This window comes from Oreochromis niloticus, linkage group LG7, assembly GCF_001858045.2.
Source record: "Oreochromis niloticus isolate F11D_XX linkage group LG7, O_niloticus_UMD_NMBU, whole genome shotgun sequence".
Classification (NCBI taxonomy): Eukaryota; Metazoa; Chordata; class Actinopteri; order Cichliformes; family Cichlidae; genus Oreochromis; species Oreochromis niloticus.
The window spans coordinates 60,940,519-60,964,882 of record NC_031972.2 but is presented as its reverse complement, the minus strand read 5'-3'; the positions used below and the strand labels follow the sequence as shown (position 1 = coordinate 60,964,882).

At 40.9% G+C, this 24,364-nt stretch overlaps 1 protein-coding gene across 7 annotated transcripts in view; it reads right to left on the bottom strand.

The window, feature by feature from the left end:
- srgap1a (SLIT-ROBO Rho GTPase activating protein 1a) overlaps nt 1-23,881 on the bottom strand; it is a 74,811-nt gene extending 50,930 nt beyond the window's left edge. For 2 of the 7 annotated variants that reach the window (XM_005471086.4, XM_019361880.2), the window contains exon 1: nt 23,129-23,867. In XM_005471086.4, coding sequence (XP_005471143.1) covers nt 23,129-23,192 — 64 coding nt within the window. In that variant the 5' untranslated portion in view covers nt 23,193-23,867. Of the gene's footprint in view, nt 1-23,128 lie in introns of all 7 variants that reach the window. The other 5 variants (XM_019361881.2, XM_025908497.1, XM_025908498.1 and 2 more) reach the window with 5 other exon arrangements.
- Nucleotides 23,882-24,364: the final 483 nt, after the last annotated feature.

Below are 24,364 nucleotides of genomic sequence, written 5' to 3'. Positions count from 1 at the left end.
TGAACTACCTGATTTGTTTCGATCTTACTGTCTATGTTTATATATCAGTGTCTGAAATTGTGATTCATTCATGGCTGTTCAGCTTTATAAGGGAGGGAATTTAATCATCTCCTATGCCATGGTCAAATATATAGGACACATCCTTTGAACCACAGAGCAACACAACCCAGACGTCAAGGAGCCACAATACTGAAATTAAGGCTTGGTCAGTGTTTGAATCAGCCAACCTCCTACTTAGTTAATGCAGTCATTAATACAGAAGTAAAGCATACAAAACGTTGCGATAAGTATTTGATGATACAATTATACAGGAACAAATACTTTGGCAAGGAAGATAAAAGATCCCTAAGAGCCAGAGTCTTAACAGAAATCCATCAATAGTTCAATTAATGGCCAATCAGCTGCTGACTCATTTAGAAAGCTTCCAGCCAAAGATGGGTGAGAGCTGTCTGTCTGTCTGTCTCTGTGTGTGCATATGGACACATGCCCATGATGCAGTAATCAATTAGAAAAAGCTCCACTTCATTCATCAACACAAGATGTGCTCACAATCCTGTTAAATTAAACATTTACATTGGGTCTAGAACTGATTATTTTTGCATTCACACATAGCATCGACTTCCTTCTGGCACTCGTAAGCAAATAAACCACTCTGAAACAGATGGAACACAGAGATACTAAATTTGAATGAATGTTTATCACAGTTGTTAAAGTCCTGTGAACCAGAAACAACATTATCGTGGACAGTCTGCAATCAAGAACATCAGGCCATTAATCGACCTAGCAGGACACCAGTGAGCACTAAGAAAAGGTTTGCTTTTGAATTTGACTTGAGCAAAGTACACTGGGCTTTTTGATGAATGAGTAAACCTTGCAATTGTTCCCATCTCCAGAGGGTGTGCGGATTAAAACAAAGCTACCGTGGCATTGACACAAAGGACTGTACTGGATCATTTAACACAATTACACTCGTGACTGCACACAAACTCATTAAATCATTCATTTTCGAAGTCAAGTATTGGCCACTAACGCTGTAGCACCAAAATAACAAATCTGGAAACGAATGTTATAAGGCAACCACCTGTCAGACAAGATAATAGGTCGGGTGCTCCCTAAAACTAGGACGTGCTTTGCAAATTGACTTTTTAGCTCTAGAAATTAAACAGTGAAAACAAAGTCGCGAAGGCCTATTGTCACAATAAATACAAAAATAAATTTGTTTTTTCCCCCCCTCAGTTTTGGCCACATGTAGCTGCTATTTTCCCAACCTAAAGCCATATCCTCCAAAACTGCCTTCCAAATGCTGGACACTTTAATATAGGGGTGTCGAACTCCAGGCCTCGAGGGCCGGTGTCCTGCAGGTTTTAGAGCTCACCCCGGGTCAACACACCTGAATCAAATGAGTAGTTCATTAACAGGCCTCTGGAGAACATTAATACATGTTGAGGAGATCATTTAGCCATTTAAATCAGCTGTGTTGGATCAAGGATACATCTAAAACCTGCAGGACACCGGCCCTCAAGGCCTGGAGTTCGACACCTGTGCTTTAATAACTATAAAACTCCAACTGCTGATTTTTCTATTTCAGTTTAGACCAGCCGTCCATCCAGTTTCTAGCAGCTTATCCAATTCAGAGCCATGGATGAACTGGGGCCTTTTCCAGGTGTCATTAGGCAAAAAGCAGGTTACACCTTGAACTTGTCTCTAGTCCATCCAGGGCTAACACAGTGAGACAGACAGCCATGCATGCTCACAACGACACCTATAGCCAATTTAGAATCACCAGTAAACACAACATGCAAGCCTGTGGACTGTGGGGGTAGGTTAGAGCAGCCAGAAACTGCCCACACAAACATGGGAAGAAAAGGCAAACTCCACATAGAAGGGCCTCAATCAGCTGGTGGGTTCAAACCAGGAATCTAGACTGTATGCACAAGTGTGGTATTGTAACAGGATGGCATTGTTGCAACTTTCAACAGTTTATAAATTTGTCTTTTTCCCTGCTAGATGTTTCACGATCAATAGCAAAGTCAAATCATTTAAGAACCACCGCAACTCAGCTGCAAAGTGGCAGACAACATAAAGTTATAGAGCAGGGTCGCCGAGTGCTGAGGTGCCTTGTGCACAGAAGTCACTGACTTGGGATATGCATGAGAAATATACAGTGATTGCTGCAAGAATAGCCAGCTGTAACCAGTTGTTTATGTGCCATGATCACTTCGGAGTATATAAACTTGTCCATTTATACAGATACTAAACTGCAGTGTCACACAGGACAATGAAACTGTGTCTCAAAACCAAAATAGCTATCAGTGGATGTTTAAACTTCAGGAAACCAAACAGAACAAAGCAGAGTAAAGAAAGTATTTGCAAACCAACAGAAAGAGTGACAGGAAAGCTTGCTCACCACCTGCAAATTTTTCATGTTTATGCACCATTTAGAGGGCACAAACTAGAGTTATGATTTTACATTTATATGAAAACGGGAGAAATTCATCTAACCCCACGTGTAAATATTTGAAAGGAAAAACTAATTTGCTTTGGTGTTTGAGGTCAGGCTTCTTTTGATCATACTGATGCTTTATCTGAAACCCATACTAAGGGCAGCATCTGCTGTCTGACTCACTTCTTAAAAAGCTAACACGACCAACAGAGGCCGTCACTTGGGACCTTGAAGGCTTTAAAAATCAAGCCACTCCAAAGTTTTTCTCAAGCTGGAACCATCTTATTGCGGCAGCGAGTGCTGATCTACTATTACATGGTGCATTCCTTTCTGCCACTCTGAGCTCATCTGTATGGTAAACATGTGTGGAGGTCTGTGTGTGTCTGTGCGGTGTTACATCAAAGCCTGTGATGCACTGCACCCTAACACACGCACACACACGCACAACTGTGATAGACAGTCAAGCTGAAATGAGAGCACCCGTGTTATGTCTTAAATTCTGCTAAAGAAAACAGAAATGCACAGTGTAACACAGTCTTCCTATTCCTCCTGCAAAGCTACGCAGCCTGCAGAATGATAGCATAGCCTGTAAACATGTCGGCAACAAATCCAGCTCACCGATGGACACCCAGTCAGTGTTACCCAGAATGCACATGGTTTTGATATGGACAATGAGAGAATGCGATTTGCTCTTTGTGGTGATCAGTAGGACCAAGGCCCCATTGTTTCTGAGCTGGATGCTATCCAATTGCTCCTTTGGAGAGCACATCACATACTTCACATAACCCCATTCATGGCGACAAATATGTCCAAAGTTGCAGTTCAGAATGGCTGATCTGATTTGCCAGATAGGCTTGTTCTATTGTCAAAGAAAGTGCCTTGTAAGCAGGATGGTTACTGACCCACAGTGTTGACCCTCTGAGAGAGAAACTGGGCTCCGGTAAAAAAACAACTCAGCTACTGTCAGAGGGCTCGAGAGATAACTTTTCCTCTCCCTCAACAACATGCCCTCCCATGATGCTGCCAATTAACTTTGTTATGAATCAATCTGCCTGAAATACATCTGTTACTTATAATGAGTGCAACATTGTACTCTTCCATGGGAACTATAAAAGACTTTAAACTCTCAGAGAGTTTCTACAGTTGCTCCAAGTTGATTACAGTTTCCACTAGCAGCTATCTGGGACATGCTGTACCACATCAGTCCCACTGCTGCATTTCCACATGCAGACTGGCTCTTCAGCAGCACCTGAAATAGCGGCTAAGGCCTGGGGAGGGACTATAAAGGAGCGTGCCCAACCTTACCATCTGCTTCAGATCTAGGGTTATGGGAGAGGGGGAGTTGTCCATGCCTCTTCTAGAGGCTGGATACAAGACAGGATAAATAGCATCAAACGTAATTACAAAACCACCGATCAGCTTTTAATAGAGAACAGGTTTTTAATTATAACTGGAATGGAATCATGTTCTAGAAAAACTCGCCTATGTCACTTATTTCTCTCACATTTGGATAATCCTACAAAGGCTGCTATATTTAACTGCAGCAGTGCTATCATTCATGTTGTTGCTGTCTTGATAAACACATACCAAGACACAAAATGGCACAAAAGCAGTTCTATCCAAGCAATTAGATCCATAAAAGATCTAAACGACATCTTGCTTGTCCAGATACTCATTTACATTACTGCCTATGAAGAAGGCCCTGCTGTTATATATTAATGTGTCAGAAAAACAGAAAATCGTTGATGTGAAAACTCAAACCATGTGATAGGGGCATGTTGAAATTAGATATTAAAAAGGGAGATGAAAAGTTGGGATCGTGGACATATGCGGGTAGTTTTATTAGCACAGGGGTGCAACAAGAATGCAAAGCAAAAAATGAAATAAATAAATTACTATAGCCATAGCTGTCTAACTGTTGCCTTCTCTCATTCACAGTACTCATGCACAGTGAATCTTCACCAACACTGCTGTTAATTTCACAGGAAATCAAACCCATGCTGAGGGTGTGGGTGACCCACCCTTGATCCACGTTGAAATCTTTAAAAGTTTTCCAAATGGGAGAGATTTCCACATTTTACATCATTACTCATCAGGACAGCGTTAGATGCAGTGCACCTAAAAAACCCTGTCAGTCACTATATCTGCTTAGGTCATGTAGTAACTTGAGAATTGACTCCGTTAGCCTGGGGAAACCACTATAAAATTCATAGTTTGCTTGGTATGCCTGACCACCCCTTCTGTCCTACATCTGGGCATACAGCTGGAATATGTTAGTGTTATCTCAGATTACATCACTACCCAGACTGCATTACTAATATGTAAGCCTTCTCTACTTGTATCAGATATCCTGTCTCTCTGATAAAAAATAAAATGAAAAATAATCAAAGGGCAGCCAGGCAATTTTTTTGAATGAAATAAAGCTGTGAGGGACACAGCTTTAACTTGAGGAGTAGTCAGGTTGGTCTTAAGTCAGAGGGACTTGCCAAAGAGGCTGAATGGATTCCCTCCGTTTGCTTAAAGCACAGCCAAATTACACATAACACATTGGCAGCTCTGCTAAAGGGTTTTATCTCAAAATATTGTAGAGCTGGCAACAAGGTCCACATTACAACATCTGACTGACATGTTAACAGCTTCCAAAACCGCGGAGAGGCTTCCAGTGCAAGTACTGTAGGCTACTGTGATCCAGAGAACGGCTGCTAAATTAGAATGGAAAGAGAGCCCAGCCTATAATTCTCCGATTCTTTCAAACACTCAGATCAAAACTAGATCCTTTGACCTATTCTGTGTTTGAGCAGCAACAGTCTTAAACTCACCAGAGGTACATTTTAAAGAAGCTTCTTCCTTTTTCCATAGTGGCAGCAGTGACCAACAAACCAGCTACTTTTCTTGATAACTCCTACCCACACACTCACCCACACACACATAGAAACAGGAAATGCGGTAGTAACTGTGCTGTGAATCCTTGTGTTTCCTCTTGGGTCTAGGATTATTGTGAGCAGCAGACTCAAAGAGTTCAGGTTCCTTCCTGCACTCTAGTTTTTTACAGTCTGGCTCAGAAACCGCTCAGTCATGGTGGATAACTCTGTGTACTGTGCAACCAAAACACACTCTAGCAGTTAAAAACCAATCTTAAGCTAGAAGATTCTAACTGCACGAAACAAAGGCTTCAATCTATGTCAAGTCCATTCAACGAGGTAATATTTAAAATGTATAATTTTAATAACAGAAATCTAATAATCTATGCTAATTAGATTCAGCTCTGCTAAGTGGCTCATAAGTCAAAAGGCACCGTTGCTAAGGCAACACCCTGACACACCAGAGGCTTACAGCAGACAGGCATGAGATCAATCACTTTACGGTGGCCTTCGAGGACCATCATTATGATCCAAATAAAATAAGAGTGCAAGGAGCCGAACGCTGGATGAAGTGAGCCCGTTTTTAGAGTCTGAGCTGTTTGTTCAGCTGCTGTTTAACATCTAGACACACTGTTTGATCTGGATACCAGTCTGGTGTGTTGGTGCGTCAGACGAAAGTGTGGTGTTTTGTGCTCGAGAATGCTTTGTTTAACAATGGACTGCAATGGCAAGCCAGAGTGACAACAAAAGCTTCAAATAATCATGGAAAAATATGACATCACCAGTGTAGAATAATCTAACTCTGTGAGGAATAAAGTAGGCTAAACTGTGAGCTCTTCCAGCATCTAGCATGACTGAAGCCTGGTATGACTGCAGCCATAAACAGGCCTACTGTTAAGTTTAGAGGTAACATGTGAAGACAAACTCCTATCAAGTCATAGTACCATAATACCTAGCTCTTTTTTTAAAACATTTTCCTTCTTCATAGTTTAAATGTCTGCCCTCTATTACCCAAATGCCCATTTCATAACATCAGGCAGAGCCTGCTGTATGTCCTAACATCTGACTTGTCACCTTTTGAATGTGAAACTTCTTGCCTTAGTGTCTACCTTTGAATCTCTTTGAAAACTATGTTTTATCATATCACTTTATTCTTAACTAAATATAGTTATTCCAATTCATTTAAACATATTTTATGGTATCTGAAATTGTGCTTCTTTTAATCTTCAAGATGGATTTTTACTAATGACTCTTGTTATGTCTGTCTGCTATAGCTATGTTAAATAAAACTGCATGGTGCCACTCAGTTGATGAGCATTAACTACCCAGCTCTCTAGAGCCAGTGGCACAATTAAAAAGAAAGGGGGGGGGGACCCAAGTTCCCACTGACACATGCTTTGACATGACATGTTAAACTAAAGCAAGAAAGTAGTCAAGTAAGAAAAAAAGGATGGTGTGGCTTAACGCCAGAAAAATAAGAATCTGTGAGGAAAACAATCTCTTTCAGTATGATGGCCTAACCTCGCCCAGTCTTCTCATTTATCTGTTGAATATACCCAGCTGTTCTCTCTGCTGCCCTAAAGGGACCGGTGTGGGCTCTTTTGTGTCAAACAATGAAGTATGTAAATATTCTGTACATACTGAAAAAAGCTCATTTTAATTCAAAAGGAATGCTGCACCGAACACCAAATTTCTATATGTCTAAAGTTTGAACTTTTTACCTTTTGCCAAGATAAAAAAAAAAATCCAACTCCTCACCTTGCATCTGGCATGTCTTAGTGCCTTTGTCTGGACATATTAGTGGAGGTAGAGATAAAGGGGCTAAAGCTCGTATGTCAAGGCAAACAGTCATTTTTAACAAAGCTGCCCTTAGGGGGGAAAGAAAAAAAACTTGGCTGGGCATGCCTACAAGTCTTACAGTTGGGATGTTTGTTTGGGGTAACAATAGTATGAAAATTGTGCGGTTGGACAGCTGAAGAGGGTGCAGCATGAGAAACATCTGGAACGGATGCGCACAAGCTTTCATCTGCTGGAGTATTTACTCTAAATCACAGTAAACAAATGGAAACTGTAGCACGCTGGTAAAGACTTTAATGACACAATGTCTGTAAGATGAACCTAAAGAATGGCGGGGCAGTTATGTGGCCTACAGTGTTGAAGGAGGGATTGTTTTTTAGGAGATTTCCCTCTCTTGGGCCTCAAGGAGATGAGAAAGGGAGAGAAAAGGGGAGCAGGGATTTGTACCTGTATGGGCTTTGGACAATTACACTGCAGGTATAGAGACAAAGCTACAAAGAGATTTTCAGTGGGAGAGATGACTCACTAAAGACATTGAATATAATAAATGAATTACTAATTTGTAAGTATGTTTGCTCACGTTGTATGTATCATCAACTAACACATTCATCCTTTGATTAGTAAAATGTTACATAGGTGGCATTTTAGTTTGTGTTAAATTATTAACACATCTCAACATTATCACCAACGTTACTGTCGACCTTTAAGTGGAGCCTCCTCGATTGCATGAATGTTTGTCTTAACACTATCAACCTGTTCGCCTGCCTCTGTTGTCCATCCATCTTCTTTTTCGTACTTTGTTTTGTTTCAGATGATTTAATAGCTGGCTTCCAAAGCCATCTGTCCTTCTGTGTTTCTTTCTGTCCAGCTGTCTATTCACCCACTGTGTTTGTACATCTGCCTTCCTTCACAGATTGTGCGACCTGATTTAAAGACCTGTTCTTTTGAGATACTGTTTTTGCTATGTGGAGACTTCAGAAATGGACAGGGACACCAGATCTGACAACACAGTCAGGACACTTTGGTTTATGGGGCAGAAGAGGAGATGACTGTACACGGCAACAGCTAAGGTTACATTGACCAGGCAATATACCGACCTTTAAAAAAGGGAATGCTGGGAAACAAAAAGCTTGAGAGAGAAAAAAAACAAAACACCAACTGCATGCAAAGATTAGATCAGTCCCATTTGAGATCTCTCTTAAATGCTTTTGGCCCCACTTGTTGCAAGTTACATCCTCATAAACACCTGCTTCTGTCTGGATTCTGTTTCCCTTTCAGAAATCTTTCAAAAAAATATCCTGAAATTAAACTAAAAACCAAGAGAAGGAAACAGCCATTCCTTCATCGTTTGTACAGTACACACTGAAAAGCAAAGAAAAATCATCTTCCCCTGCTCGGTTTCCCTTCTGCCCTTCCTCCTTCCCTCCCCTTGCTTTACCACAAAAAACAGCACCTTGCAGGATGTGCGGTTTCTGGGCCTTTGATAGGGTTAAGCCGGCAGTGGAACTGGATGGGCCGAGGAGGAACAACCCTCCTATTCAAGACTAGGCCTGTAATTTCATCGGGAAGGACATGTGCTGCAAGCCTACTGGTGAGACGGAGGGAATAAAAGAAACTGATAAGGGAAGCAAACGTGGTATAAGGTCAGTAAAATAAAAATATTGCAAAGGGGACTGAGGGCTTAGCAAGCTCTTAAACATTAAAGGGAAAAAAAGGTATGCTATTGTTAGAGTGCAAATCTAACAACCTATAAGAACACACTCAAATAATCCACTGCCACCATACCGGTAACAGACACCACAGGGACACCCCAGAAATCTCAAATTCCTGCCATGATGTTTTTGAGCTAATTTAATAGTTTTCTTTATAGTGTATTATGAGAATCCAGAGGCGAGTACAAATAAGACTGCTCCACAACACACACACACACACGACAAATAAAAAAAGTAATATAAATTTTTACATGTTGCTGTACTTAAATACAAACCAGCACCTCTCCTCTTCCTGCAGTTTAGCTTCTGTGAACCTGACGCCCTACCACTAGCTAGTCTGTACTGTAAAACAAATTGCACATATCTGTTGCCCTATTTTTAATTTACCTGAAAATGAGTGAGTAGGCTTTTTGTCGTCCTAATGCTCATCTTGTCTGCTTTGAAATAAACTGGGGTTTAATATCCCCGTGCTTACTTTATTCATTTCATTTAAAAACAAACCATGAAAAGACAGATCCCATGATTGATACTTTTGGAAGTATAATCGGCTTGATTTCCTTATCAGATCTTCATAGGTTAAGGTTTTGGAAAAGAAAAATAGTTTCAAGGTCAAAGACAATGAATAACATGCTTTATCTGCAAATGAGCAGTTGGCTTAGACAAAGCACAAGTAAAAGCTTGTACATGCACACACACAAACACATACAGACACACACCATGAAGAAACACACATGCCCATTCAGGCTTTTCTAAAAATACTATTACAAACCCCTCTGTGTCTACACACAGGCAGTATTGATTACTAGGGTAATGCCTTTAAATTAGACTCTAAGTAGCACAGAACTTCCCTGTGTGGTAACCTTGTGAGTGTCAATAGGGATCTATGAATGTTTTTGTAGTGATGTGCTCTGTGTCTCTGTGCCATTTGTCTGCATCTTTCATCTTTTCAGTCGTTCCGTGTGATCACACAAGAGGCTGTTTGGTTGAAAAGCATGTGCAGGGCATGACTGAAGCTTTATAGTGGGACATTGTTAGTATACTGTATATGAATACATATATTATCTCCTTAATGTTCAGTATATGCAATCGTCTGGTTTAGCTGATAAAATCTATATAAGCTGACGTTGTGCAAAAATGCAGTAAAGTATAATTAACTCAATTTGGGGAATCTTGCCAGCTACCAGCTCTGGGACAGCAAAGACAGGAAACACAGACATTGACTGAAAGATTTATCCTTCCACTTTAATCTCTATTTATGATGGAAAATATGATCAAAAAAAGTTGGATTTTCTCTCCCCTAACCAAAAAATAATAATCTTTTCCAACTTGGCATTTATTTATCTGATAGGTGAAACAATGCTTTCATTGTCCTGCAAAGTTGATTCTGCTCATCTGGACGGGAGAGACATCAATACAATCCTTTCATTGAGACATCTTCAACCAAGTCTCAACATACTTGTTTCCTTTAAATGTGGAGTCTAATTGTCATGTATTGAGTATAAAGTAATTTAAAAGTTGTCTTTCAACTGCACTAAAATAAGAGCAGTACATTTCTCAGAGTGTCAGAGTAATAATTTTGTTATTGAGCCACTGTGAAACTAAGAACATTAAAAAAAAGTCTTATCTATTTCACAGAAATACAAATGTTGACCATATGAAGCAGAGCTCAGCTAATTTATGTACTAATCTGGAAACTATTTCTACACCGCTTCCCAGAAAGGACATTTGAATTACAAGTTACGCCATGATTTCTGTGCACACTGTGGGGCATGGGGAGCAGGGCAGATATAACATCTTACCTATCGGCATGGATGACATCCCATGCATCTGTGCTTCGATTTCCCGAAAGCCAAATCAGTCAGATAAAGTACATTTCATTCTTTAAATGCAAGAAATTCATTTGGGAAGCTCTGCCTTGGTTTGGTGCTATGTTTTGATTACACACTTTACTATACAAGCTAACAAAAGAGTCCTGCAAGTCTACAAGGTTTTATCAGTTTTCTATGTAACATTTCAGCAAGTTAGAAAAAAGAACCCAAGAGGTAAGGCAGTATTTAAAAAATTCTCACTTGTTGCAAGCACCGGAGAAACTTGGATCATGTTACAATTTGCTTCTAAACAGGAACTAATCCTTTTGTGCGCAGTCAAACCACCTTAATGTGCTTACTACACAGAAAAGTTTCAATTTTCACACCATATCAACAAGGATGTTGATACGTGACAATACTAGACCTCACCACTGCCAACCTGTACAGACATGAACCTGGTTTACTGACACCTCAACTCAATCTGAATGTTAGCATCAAGAGCATCTGCTTGACACTGAGCAGTGCAGGTTGGGGGTTAAAGTAATGAGGTGCCTGGATGGATACACTACAGCTGGTACTTAAGGGTAGATTTTAAGGGCAGGTGGAGGATAGTGAGGGAAATATGCCTAAAAGTGTAATAACATTCATGTCACATGTCTGGCCATCTCTACTTAGACTGCTGGCCCTACGATCCAGAACTGGACAAGGGCAGAAGATGAATGGATGGAACCCTCGTTTTGGCCTTACTGTGAAACAGTTGCAGCGATAACATGCAACAAGAGCTTGACAGGATGGTTTGTTCCCCAGGCCCCACACCCCCAAAAAGCCAAGAATCTGGCTTGTAGTTGACAGGAAATTTTTATTTGAGGAAATACAGTAGCTACAATAACCACATAAGTGTCTTGTTAACTTTAAACCCATTATAATTAACCCAGCTGATGATGACAGTGAATGAAAACCAAGAAACCAGTTGAAACGCATACTGAAACCAGTTCCCACCAACAGAACTCTTTTGGGGGAGGTCTTCCCCGCAGCCACAGTAAAATGCCACAGAATTTTTGCCAAGAGCCAAACTTCAAAGCAAAAGCATAATCTAAAAATCAAAGCGAGATAATTACGCTGATATGATGCACTTTTTCATTTTCAGCCATATACGCGCACATGTATTTTTAAAGGCTGTTTAAGGGCTGTGAATGAATCATCAGAGCTCCATCTGAAGCCTACAATCATAATCATTTTATCATGAATGATTCAAACATTCCTAGAACTGAGAAAAACAGTAGAACCACATCCTTCAAGCTGGAGCTAACCAAACTGACAGATAAAAAGAAAACACTGAAAATACTTTATACTACAGGATCTTATTTTTTTAACAGTTGCAGGCTGATACAACAAAAATGTGTAAGGCTAAACTGCACTGTGAGGGCATAATAATGAGGCTGCTTTGATTCAGATGGCTTCCTGCAGTGGAGCCGAGTTAGGATACTTAAAAGTAGGCACAGGATGGGGAACATATTCCCCATCCTAAATTGTAAAGATCATCACCTGACAAGGAAAAGATTAGGAAGAAAAAGTTGGAATGAGTAAATGTGTTACACCAGCTCATTCCTTCATGGTATTCAGAGGGTGAATTCAGCGCTGCCACGGCTTTCCTCTCAGTTGTAACATTACAACAATATTCTTTGATTTTATTGAAATTTGCTCGTGTTATGTTCAGGACAGCAATTGTGATCATTTTGGTCAATCAATATAATCGCTAATAATCAAGCCAATTTTGAGTAAACACCTGCAAAACAAACCACAAACCATCTTGCAATGGGATTACACCACCCCTAGCACCAATGAGTTCTCAGACCACATACATAAATGAAACTGCCCATGGGCATCTACTGTAGCAGTAATGATGGTTTTGAGTACTTTAGCAAGTGTCTATTTTATTTATATTTATTTCAATCTAAGGGAAAACTGTGTTAGCACTGCACAAGACACAGTCGTGCAGTATAGTTGTTCATATATTTGCCTTACAACCAGGTGGAGACACAAACCTAGCCTCCGGTAGTAACATGCTAGTACTGGTGCCTGCTCAGATAAATGGGAGGGTTGCATCAGGAAGGGCATCCGGTGAAGAAATGTGTACAAATCTAATATGCGGCTCCATCTGCTGTGGCAGATTTGGAAATAAGGGAGCACTTTCTTCCATTTGACATCAAAATGAATGTTGAGTTCAAAGACAGCCAACGTCCAGTCCATGAGAACAAAGTTAAGGACTCTGTGTCAGCAAAATGAAAGCCGAGTTCAAAGATAGGTGTGGTCAGAGAACTCGGTGGTGTCATAGCTGGTGTAAATCCATTATAAGATGGTCTCTACTTAGGTCTTTTCTCTGATCCTAGCTTTAAAAAAAAAAAAAACTGTACTTGCTGTAGCTCAAATCACACCCTTATCTTGGCCCTCACTCAGGTTTCAGACAGAGCGATCTCACTGTAGCCTGAGGCTCAATCACTCCCCTTGTCACAGTCCCAGTCACGAGCAGCAGGGATTGATTTCTCACAAGGCATCTGGTGGTGAAAGCAAATCTGTGAAGAATGAAAAGTCCACAATGGTCCCAACCCACACTTTGCAGGGCACCAGAGGCTAAGACAGGCTAACACTATCAGCTCCAACGTGCACGCACACAGAGTGAAAACAAAAGAACGAGGAGGCTTCAAAAAGACCTCATTTCCAGATAATTACAGTGGAAGCCAATATGGAGGAAGTGACAGAGAGTTACGTTCTGTTATCTCCTCAGACCTACCCTCAGGGAGGCTTTAACTGCCAATCCTCTCTCCGTTTTTTAAAAGTACCCACGGCTGACTGAGAGCCTGTTCTCAGGGGCTGAGATGACACATCTTGAACAGAATAAATGTCCATCAGAATATGCCATGGTACCTATGTGGAAAACAAACTTGTCAAGACTGGACAGATGAAATCAAATGCTAGTTTTGCATGCAGAAGGCAACCCCAACATTATCCACCCAGGGCTTTTGGATTAACACAAGAAAGATCGGAGAATGTGGTCTACCTTAGGGCAGCTGTTAAGAGTGTGACAACAATGGACAAAAGGGGGCGAAAGAATAAAAGAACAGACAGATCAGTTTTCACTGCCCTTTGTCTTTTTACCGTAAGGCAAGCAAAACTAGCCATTTCTTTCTCTGTCCCCTACAGGCTCAGGACATGAAGGCCACCCTATTTTTCTGCAAGTGACCATAGCACCATCATGCATGTGCCACACAACCAGCCAGGTTACTATGTATCACGTCCCTCTGACACATCATTAACCAGGACAAATCACAGGACCCCAGGGTAGACGGGAGCTTCCTCCACACTGCCTGATTAAAAAGTAAGATATATGAGGCATGTCCACCATGCTTGTGCGACTGCTGGAAAGCTGAAAAGTGCAAGTGTACACACACACACACACACACACGTTTACATTTTAATTTTTTTCTGTAAAATCTTATTCCCCAGCTATACTGGTGACAGATTCTGTCATCCTAAGAGCAGATCACCATCTATAATTAAGGAGATTTAAAAAAAAAAAAAAAAAAAAAAAAAAAGTTCTGTGGACTATTTTCTTCATAATGATTGGTATCATGCTCCACTTTGGATTGAGAGAAATAGGGCACATCAGGAGAGACCAGACTGATAAAAAAAACAAACAAAAAAAAAACCCCCAGAAAGCATAAAAAACAGAAACCAGAACTTTCTTTGCAGCTCACGCCATTCCTATTAAACTGTAATAAAATGGGATGTCAGACTCCGCAGAGACTTCTTACAGACAGCAATATGCTCCACTTCACCCTAACCTACAAAAAAATCCACCAGAAAATAAAGCAGTTCTGCAACTTTTTTGTTATTTTTTTCCCCATACAGACATTAATACAATTAGAAATGAGATCTGAATATCTTCATTGGACTCGAGAATAGTTTAACTCAAGGCTCAGTAGCTCATACCAGAAATTTCTACTGGCTTACAAACCTTTGAAGGTACTTTGGAATTTTACCTGCATTTCAACCACAGTAAATGATGCCACTGTTAAGGTTTCTGCCACAAAAAAAGAAGAAAACAAAATTGTCTGTACTAATTTACATTAACCCTGAATGTATTGAATCTAGGGGTAAAATTTGTAAGACTATATGTAGTAGAATGGTCAAGAGGAAAACTTCACAGCTTCATTCAGACAACAAATCTTGAAAGCTGTCAACTGCAAAAAGATGTATTAAAGTGCCAGTTAATCTAAACGCCATTCATAGTAAATACATCGTTCTTAGGAAGTGGTTAATTTTAGAATCAGTGGGCAATTGAGTTCCTTGTTTAGTTCCTGTTTTTAAATTGGAAACTGAATTTTTCTTGGAAGAATATGATGAAAATTTTTTTTACCGATTACTCATTTCAGCTGTAAGAACTGGTTTGTCTGTTGCCAGTAACTGAGCAGTTAAGTTGCACAAAATGACAACTTTGACTTTAAATTTGTCCATTAATCTTCTGACTGTCCGCAAGCCACGATATCTACACAAAAGACACAACCAACCAAGTGAACAGAAGTGGGAGAGATTAGATTTTAGAATTCAGGTCAAAGATCAAAGGTCAGCAGTTTGCTGACTAAAGGGCAAAGCTGTCCTGGGGAGAAGGCTTCCAGCTGAGGGTCAGTGAGGACAAACAGCAACACTGACAGACCGACGGAAACAGAATGCCATTAAGAAGCATGCTCCAAACATATCAGATATAAACTTTTAGGATAAATCAGTGAGGGAGTAGCAGTAAATGTGCTACAATTAACTTTCATCTAACTTTAAACCACAAGCAAGCACAAATATTGGCCATTTCATCTATTTGATAATAACCACATGATATCAGGCCTCGTGACAACAAAATAATTGTGTTATTTCTGGAAACAGCTGGACAGTGTTGCATAGAACCAAGGACAGTTTTCAGGAAAAGTTAAATTTTCCGTGATGATTGTAATGATAAAAGAGAACTATAAATACACAGCGTTATCTTTTCCCTTAGGTTTATTTAACTGTTCAATACTAGTTATCTCGGGAGAAACTCTCTTTGAGGCTTGGAAACAGACTAAGAAGTGAGAAGGGATATAACAACAGCTCAAAGAGGACTAAGTGGGACTCTCTCCACATGTGACTGCTGGAAGTAGGATTCCAAGAGGAGGGGAGGAACATGGCTGACAGACCTTTATCCCTAAATGGCGCTTTTTTTTTTCCTCTCCAAGCACCCCACATATCTGTGGCTGGAACCACAGTTTTTGCTCCAGTTTCCATCCCAAGGGAGGGTGGAGCAGAGTTCAGGCTAGAGCTCATAAGACCAGCCTGAGGCTCCTCAAACACTAGCCCCGGCTGCTGTACACTCAGTTCGTGCCTCCTCCTCCTGCAAACCCACAATGATCCTTTATTGCAAGGCTGATAAGCTGAGACCGTGGAAAACTCTCTCCAGTTCCTCCCTACATTAACAAAGACTTTGTGGTGTCCGCAACAGCAGTACACTGTTATATTTTTAAATGAAAGACATGGGTGACTTCTTGTCTTTAAGCTGTAGTCAATCAGACCTACACACACACACAAAAGATTAGTCACTTAGTTGACATTTTTCTGACTAGATTTTATAACCCCACCCCCTGAAATCTCCTCAGGGCAGCAGCCCAACATGGTAGTCGTGCCTCAAGGGGTGGTCTCTGGCTACAGATCAGGCAGGCTAAAAGCTCTCTTTCCTCAGGTCATGAGGTCAAAGTAGAACAAAGCAAAAAAAAAAAAAAAAAGGGGGGGGCAAGGAGGAGCCACTGGATCACTACATTAAGCTTGTTCACCAGTGTTAAGGCTAGATGGGAAGGACAGTTTATGGCACACAGTGAAGTAAGAAATTGTTTTGGAAACAAGGTTTCATCCTTGATGCAAATTACATTTCATGCACCACCTTTTATCAGACCCAAAGAAACTCTCGCGTTTGGGTTATTTGAGATTACTAAGAGGTGCTTTCTTCACCTTTGCAATTTAAGATGGAGGGGAATGTTATACGATTTGAATGCGTTTTTTTCTTCCAGATTACGCATGGATTGATTGACCAAGACAGTGTTATGCAAAGCACATTCCAGATGGTGTGCGATATCAGCAAAAAGTTGAATTGTTGAGTTCAAGGATATTACATGTCTAAAAGTATGCACACGTCCAAATACAAATATTTCACTTGAGCATATAGCGGGAATAAAAGAAAAGAAATTTCTTCAATACACCAAATTACTAGCATAATCATCTTTGTCAGGTGCTGGGAATATGGGTAACTATTTGATGAACACCAACAAGGCTCGACTTGCCAGCAAAATATTATTTGTCAGTCTTGTCATACATTTGATTGTTTTGAATTCCATTATTTCAAGAATGCTGGGAAGGCTGCCAACCAAAGGCGATCAGAGGTAAAAAGTAAACAGGCACAAACAAAGGCTCAAGATCAGTACGAGCGAGCACAGTTGTTAATAATAGACTGCATATCGCTCACTTTTTAAATGACACATATTTTTATTTCTTTGGTTTAGGCTTTAATTAAGCCAAAATATTACATAAACATTCTATTTGTGCAAAAGACCAGAACAAAGTAGAATATTATCAGTTTCTCTTTCTTAAAAGGAGAAACTTTTCCCCCACACAGCCCTAGAGACCAGTCAGTGACCATCTGGTAACCACCAGTCACAAGGAAAAGTGTGTATCCTGCAACTGGTTGGCAAGTGATTTCTGGCAGCCTCTAATGTGAAACTGGTCGCCGAGAGAAATGTGTTACTGCACTAAAAAATCTCCTTGCAACCGTTTTGGTTAGTAGCAGATTGGCACAGTTGCCAAATTAGTTTGCTTGGAAGATGCAGAGTCATCTGCAAACTATTCACCAAGCAGTAGTCAAACATAGAAAAGTGTGATACAAACTGTAAATGGAAAATGTTTACCTTCAAGATAGAAGTTGCACATTTTGAACCGTTTTGACTGCAGCAGCAAGGCATAACTTACACTTCTACATTTCTGGTTTGTGTTTCACTTTAAGCTTTACTACAGCTTAGAGAGTAAATAAATGACAAATATTTGCAGACAAGTCGATGTTATCGATGTAAACAGTCGAGCACTGTAATTTGCTAGCAACCAAGACAATCACAGAGGGGTTTTTTTAGTGCAGTACCCTCTTTGTGGCTGATGAATAAACTACCTCAGCAAAGAAGCTTCAGCTTTCCTGGTCATGGTCAGCCAAACCACTGACACAGGGGGGGAAAAAAGCAACCAAAGTGGCAGATGTCACATTGTTTAAGGGAACCCAGAACAAGGGCTAACGAGAGACTTCACTTATAGAATGTTTGCACTCATCTTAAAAAGCTTTCACCACCGCTAACCACATAAATGGCTTACAGCCGCAGATGAATCGGATGAACACACACACGCAGTTTAAAACAAGTCACCCAAGTCAGAGCTTGTGACCTCCGCCTTCACTTATTCCTGCCCTGGCCTCATACTGTCCTCTCCCTTCCCCCAATCTTCTTACCCCTAATCCAGGCCTACTGGGTAGCAGACAGCAGCATGGCCTGGTAGTCAAACTGTGTCTATCTGCCTTCCTGTCTGTCCATCTGTTGGGCCTCAGCCATGGTTCAAAGAAATTAAGGTTGTCCAGAGAGTAACCAAAATCTCTGCAAATCCCCCACAAAACCTCCTTTTTACTTTAAACTTTCCCCTTTCGATTTTAATTCCGGTTTTACTTTCTTCAAGCACAGTCTTATTCCATTTATACCCTGCACCTCATATTAGCTAATCCAGTGCAGCAACACACTGGATCTCATCCAGCTCATTACTAGGCACTTACATGGATTCTTCTTTTTGCACCAACATCACCAGAGAGATGGAAAATAGTAGTTGAAAAAAAAAAAAAAAGAGGAACAAAAGTCAGCCATTGAAAGTAAAGTTTCGGACTAAATTTATTCAGTCACACTGCAGTAGGGTACATTTCTGGGAAGAAACTGAATTAACTGGATCTGAAGACAATACACCAGGCAACATGTTTGTTTGGTTTGGGGAATATAGTGGCATGAATGGGGGCTGGTTTAGCTCTTTTTTTTTCCATGTTGATGGTCAGCGTGGGGGGCTGCAGTAAGGTCCCGGTAGCCTTTGTGGTGACAATAAAGAGCACAGCAGGGAATGTGAAGCTTTGCTTGTGCTCAGCAGAGTTTATTAAAACTACAAAAAGGGTGAATGGCCACAGATGGTGCTGTCAATAACAATTCACCCAGCCATGCAAACACACACCCATGCACAAAGACAACACCCAGTGCCATACCACTGCATGTGAGCACATTACAAACACACACAGTTATAGAAGTTGGGGGGGGGAGTAAAATTGATGATAAGTGTGTGAATGGATGTGTGATAATGTGAAGTAGTGATCCAGGAGGGTTTAGAATTCCATTAGTCTTGCAGCCTTTAAACTCCATCAACACCTCTGAGATTCTGCCAAGATGGAGCATCACACATACACCAATGTACACCATGGTATTGGTTACAACTTAACTGTTGTGGGAAGTGCAATACTGTTAGTAAAATGGCTCTCTATGTGAACTGATTGGCTGTAGGCAAAAAGCAACGTGGAAGAAAGCTGAGCTGAAATTAGAGGCTTGGTGGTGTAACTACAGGTTGGTGTTAATGGGAAAAAAATCTGACCATTGCAAAAAGGGTCATGTTATACTGACAGCTGGCTTCAGAGCCATTCACAGCTTCAAACTCACATCTGACAATATTTACTGAAGGAGGAGGCAAAGGTGACACTGGGAAATAGAAGTCTGCTCAGACAGCTGCTCTATCTGGATTAACCCAAAGTATGAAACAACCAACCAACAGTTCGTCAATCTATCAGCGACTAGATCAAATGTAACAAACTTCTAATGTTACAAATTCAATATTCATGATACTGATATTAATAACTGGAGTACCAGAAACATGAAATTATGTACCCAAGGATGTAAAATTGGCTAATTGCTATTTTGGGTTTGTTGTGAAATCCCTCTTCAAACTGATTTTGTCTAAACAGACTATTTTCTGAAGTATTGTGAAAAATTCCCAGTGTTTTATATCTCACAGTATTTCTTCTAGACTCTTTCTAAATAAATAAAGACAGCCTCTGTAGACCACTGTCCATGCTAAAACTTGGTAGCAGGCAGAGTTAAAGCAAAAATCCATCCACATGATAACCTGATGTCACATGAACATCAAATGCAATGCATGATGATCCACACGCACGTCTCCATGCATTTGAAGAGACGTAATTCATGCTGATAGTAAAGTAAATTAACTAATCACACTTTTAACCACAAGACAAATCTTAGCTATTTGAAAAGCAATTACCACCATACAACCTCCCAGCAGTTTCCTTCCTTTAATCCCCCTGCGTACAAACATGGAGGGACCATTCTCTTTGTATGCAAAGGGGCAGAGCTCTGATTTCAAAGAGCAGTGAAGTCAGGTCAAGGGTCAGCCTTTATAATGATCCAGGAGAAGACCCCTGTCAGAGGTTTTAAGGGGTTCTGCCATCTGAGTCACAACCCCCAGGACACAAACAGCAAGCTGGAGCCTGACATCAAACTGACATTTCACCCACAAGAAAACATCGCAGCCAGTGTTGCCCTGTTCCACCAGTCCACAGAAACAGAGGCATACAGAGAATTGCAATGTACCCACAGCCTTCACTTGCTGGTTTACAATTACTTTAATTGACTGCAACTGATGCACGTTATAAAGCACGAACAAACTCCACTGTCTTAACCCAATCTTCTTAATGTTTTTGTTTTCCCAGATCAAGCTGAGTCTTGATGTAGATGCCAATTCTTAGCAATTATAAAGAATTAAATCCCCATGCAACAAAGCATTGTCAATAAAAAGATAACTACCTTCAATTGCCAAAATGACTTGCTTTACATTTCTCGTAGGAGGTTAAGAAAAGGCTATTGGACGGGACTTATGAAACGAATGTCAGCTGAATGACAAACCAGGCCAGGGAACAGTAGTGTAAGACTTTGTAGGAAAGCTTTCAGACAGTCACTGTGGAAAGCTACTTTAAATACATCAAATTTACTGACTTGAATAGCAATCCCACTAAGCACAAGAGTGCTGAGCACAAATATGAAAATGATGAGTCGCAGGGAAAAAAAAGAAGCATGAATTGTTGGTGTAACGATGCAAGTCTCCTGTCAAAATCAAGGCAGAGGGTTTGAGGCTACAGATCAGTGTGCTTATGTAAGATGCAGCAAAACTGGCTTCCAGATCTCTGTCAAAATATTGTGAAAATTCTGCACTTTTTAAAAGCTATGAAACAAGGAGAATATTGGCCGAAAGATCAGGCTATTGGCTCCAGTTGTTGGTGTTTTTTAGGATGCTTGTTGTTCTACTTCTAAAGTAATCAATGTCTGTTCACCAGATTCTGCCTCTGGCTGTCACCGGTCATTGCAGATGAAATCCCACTCATTACCACTGCAAACTCTTAACATATAAAAGGCTTTACAACCGCTGAATCAGGAGCTGCTCTTCTGAATGCAGAAACCATGTTACTACATTACAAAGCATTGTCTTCCTGGACTACTTACTCATATCCCAATGAGCCCAGCAGCTACCTGGGGGGAAACATCCCCCCCCCATAAAAAAAACAAGTCTTCCTTTGCAGGCGAACACCGACCTAATAAAGATTCATCTTTTTCTGTTTAACAGACGACACAGTATTTCTGAACATGTGATAAGAAATACAGTGTTTACCTGTGGTTAATTATAGTCAAAGATATATTTAATCAGTCTTTTTGGAACATACATTTGAAAGATAACAAATAATGCATCTCTCAAATGGAATACCCATGGGTTATTTACAATGCAAAAAGAACCAGAACAGTACTTTATGCAAATAGCCGAGCACCGCCTGTGAAGTTAACTCCCCCGAAGAAAAATATCCTACCTAGAGGATATTTACAATGCACGACAAGCTTCAGAGCATTAGCCTCAGAATTAGATTCAACAAAACAATACACTTAAACTTTGATTTACTGAGGCTCTTCTGGTGCTGTCAAGCAGCAGCTATTCTCAGCATCAGGTGCTTTTTATTAACACACCAACTTCCTCGAGACAAATGGGAGGCCAAGTCATGTCTTGTTTGACATCGTTTATGACTGTGCATCATCTTCTATTATTGGCTGAAAGCCCTTAGTCATCCTTGCAGGGGGGTGCAGGGGGATGGGGTCCTGAACAACCCTTAGCAAATGAGAGCTTGCTTTCATGCAATCTTGTAATTCCTCAACCAACACTGGAAACTTCTTCTTTTTCTCTATACCCTTCTTAAAGCGCCACCAACCACCACTAACCTCCCCTCTTTTCTCAGCAGTTAAGGTTGGCTATGGGAGGTGAATAGGTGGTATTTCTGCAAACTAATAGCACTGAGGAACAGAGCTGGTTGGCTGGGGCCCAAATTCCCATGGTTACCCTGGAGCAGCAACTGCCTTTTCTGTCTGGGAATAAGCCAACAGGGGACTTGAAGGAGACAAGATAAGTTAGGGGCGGCATCAGTGAAGCACACCTTTAAATCACATACCTTAATCTAGGCACTGAGCAGTTTTATGTTTTAAAGGGTGTGTGGCATTAAGTGGGAAACAAATTGCCATAGAATACTAAAAACAAACGCACAACCATCCAGTACTTCTTAAGTGCCCCTGAGCAATTCAGTCAAAGTTAATTTGTGTGTATCTGTGATGCCTGAACTTGTCCTTTCTCACCTCTCCAGTTGCATAATCTTGCTGTGATATTATGGGAACAATGCCTTAACGACAAAAGTCCCACACCAGCTAGAGTTGAAGAAAAAACCTCAACAGTAACAGGTAGTTATAACACACAAGCGTGACTAAAAATGCAACAGGCCAAGCGGGAATAATTACAAGCATCTCGGTTGTTAAGGACAATGGGTAGACATACAGCTTTAAAATAACAGATTTTATTTTATTTATTTTTTAAAGGCTACAGGCCTGAAGCCATGTGAACCAGTGGTCAGTCTATTGAGCGTTCTCAATGGGTTTCACATGGAAAACTATGCAAGACTAAAAAGCCTTCCTGAACTGTGACTAATGATTTATTTTGCTGACTACATCCCTAATATCCCCTATATCCCTGCTGACACAAATATTATTGAGCTGTGACAGCCCTTTAAGTCATTTTACAGATATCCAAGTTATATGAAGGCTGGACCTCTTGGAAATACATGTCCTCGTTTGACTTGACCAAAAGGGGGTCATTTACACCAACGTTCTTTCTTAATCCACCTCACCACAAGTCATAGCCAGTGACCACCATCACTAGCTATGACTCATGCAGGTAGTGATGAACCAGCCTGGTCCCAATTAGTCCTTTCTCGGTTCTCCCAGCAGCTCCTACAAGCGCATTTCCCAGAGAAACATTTAACCCTCCCCTTACCTTTGACTTGACTCTCGTACTCCGTGATAATTTCTTTATCCTTTTTGAACCTCGGTGTGGACATTTTCCGTCTTCCTATGTCCGAAACTTGTTGTAAACTTCTTGTATAAAGAAAAACAAACTGTCAACAAGCGGGATCCTACAGCTACCGACGCATCCCAAACAAGACGAGAAAAATGAAAGCCAGGGGAAGAAGGGGCGAGATTTTTTTTTTAGACTCTTTAGCGGGATTTAAGTCTGCAGCGGGACTTGGAGAAAGGAGGAAACGTTTATCGCTTCATTGTTCCTCTTCCCTCAGGATAAGCGGCGGATACACGGCAGGGCCAATGCGCAATCCTGCTCCAACCAATGAATCCTCTCAACTATCCGAGCAGTCGGCACGGCGCGACAGCACTGCTGAAACCACAGAAGAAGAAAAAAACAATCGCGCAAGTTTAGGGTCCTTCCGGCAGAAGTAGTGTCAACAGCATGTCCGAAGGGCTTGGAAGTCGGTTTGAATGGTTAAGAGTCTGCGCTCCTTTGGTGGTGGTTTCCAGTTTGAGACCCACACATCCACACGTCCCCCCCCCTCTGCTCGCTCTCCCTCAACGGTTTCTCGCCCCCCCGACCCTACAACTCAACTCCCAGCAGGCGACGAGGCAGACAGGGCAGGCAGGCCGACTGCAGCACACAGCAGCTGGAGGTAGGAAGGACAGGGAGGGAGGGATCTCCACACTAGTGGACATCCGCGCCCTGACGGACACTCCTGCTGCCAAACCTGAAGCCTTTTTGTCCTTATTAGGGACAAACTACTTATACGTAACTTGAAATAGATGTCACATTATATTAGTTTTGCATTCAATATTTTTCTTTCTAAACCAAAACAAAATGACGTTGTTTTTTTTTTGTTATTTACAGACATTAAGTAGTCTACAGGGTAGACTAAAAGTGTGGCCGCACACCTGTGCACAGCTCTAGCTGAACTACAGCGAGAAACCCCATAATTCCTGGTAACATCCACGTATCAATATATTCTTAGCTAATATCGATCTGTGCCCTAAACATCTCAAATACATTAGTTTGATAGACATCCAGAAGTTTCTCCTCAGTTTCACGGCATGTTTCGTGTTTATTAGCTTATGTGAAAAGTAAGTTTCCCCACATATAATTTTTTTTTTATCAACTTCAAAAAGCGTCTGCTTTACATTTCACTGGAGATCATCGCATCCAGTGACATTTAGCTGGTCCACAGTGCCA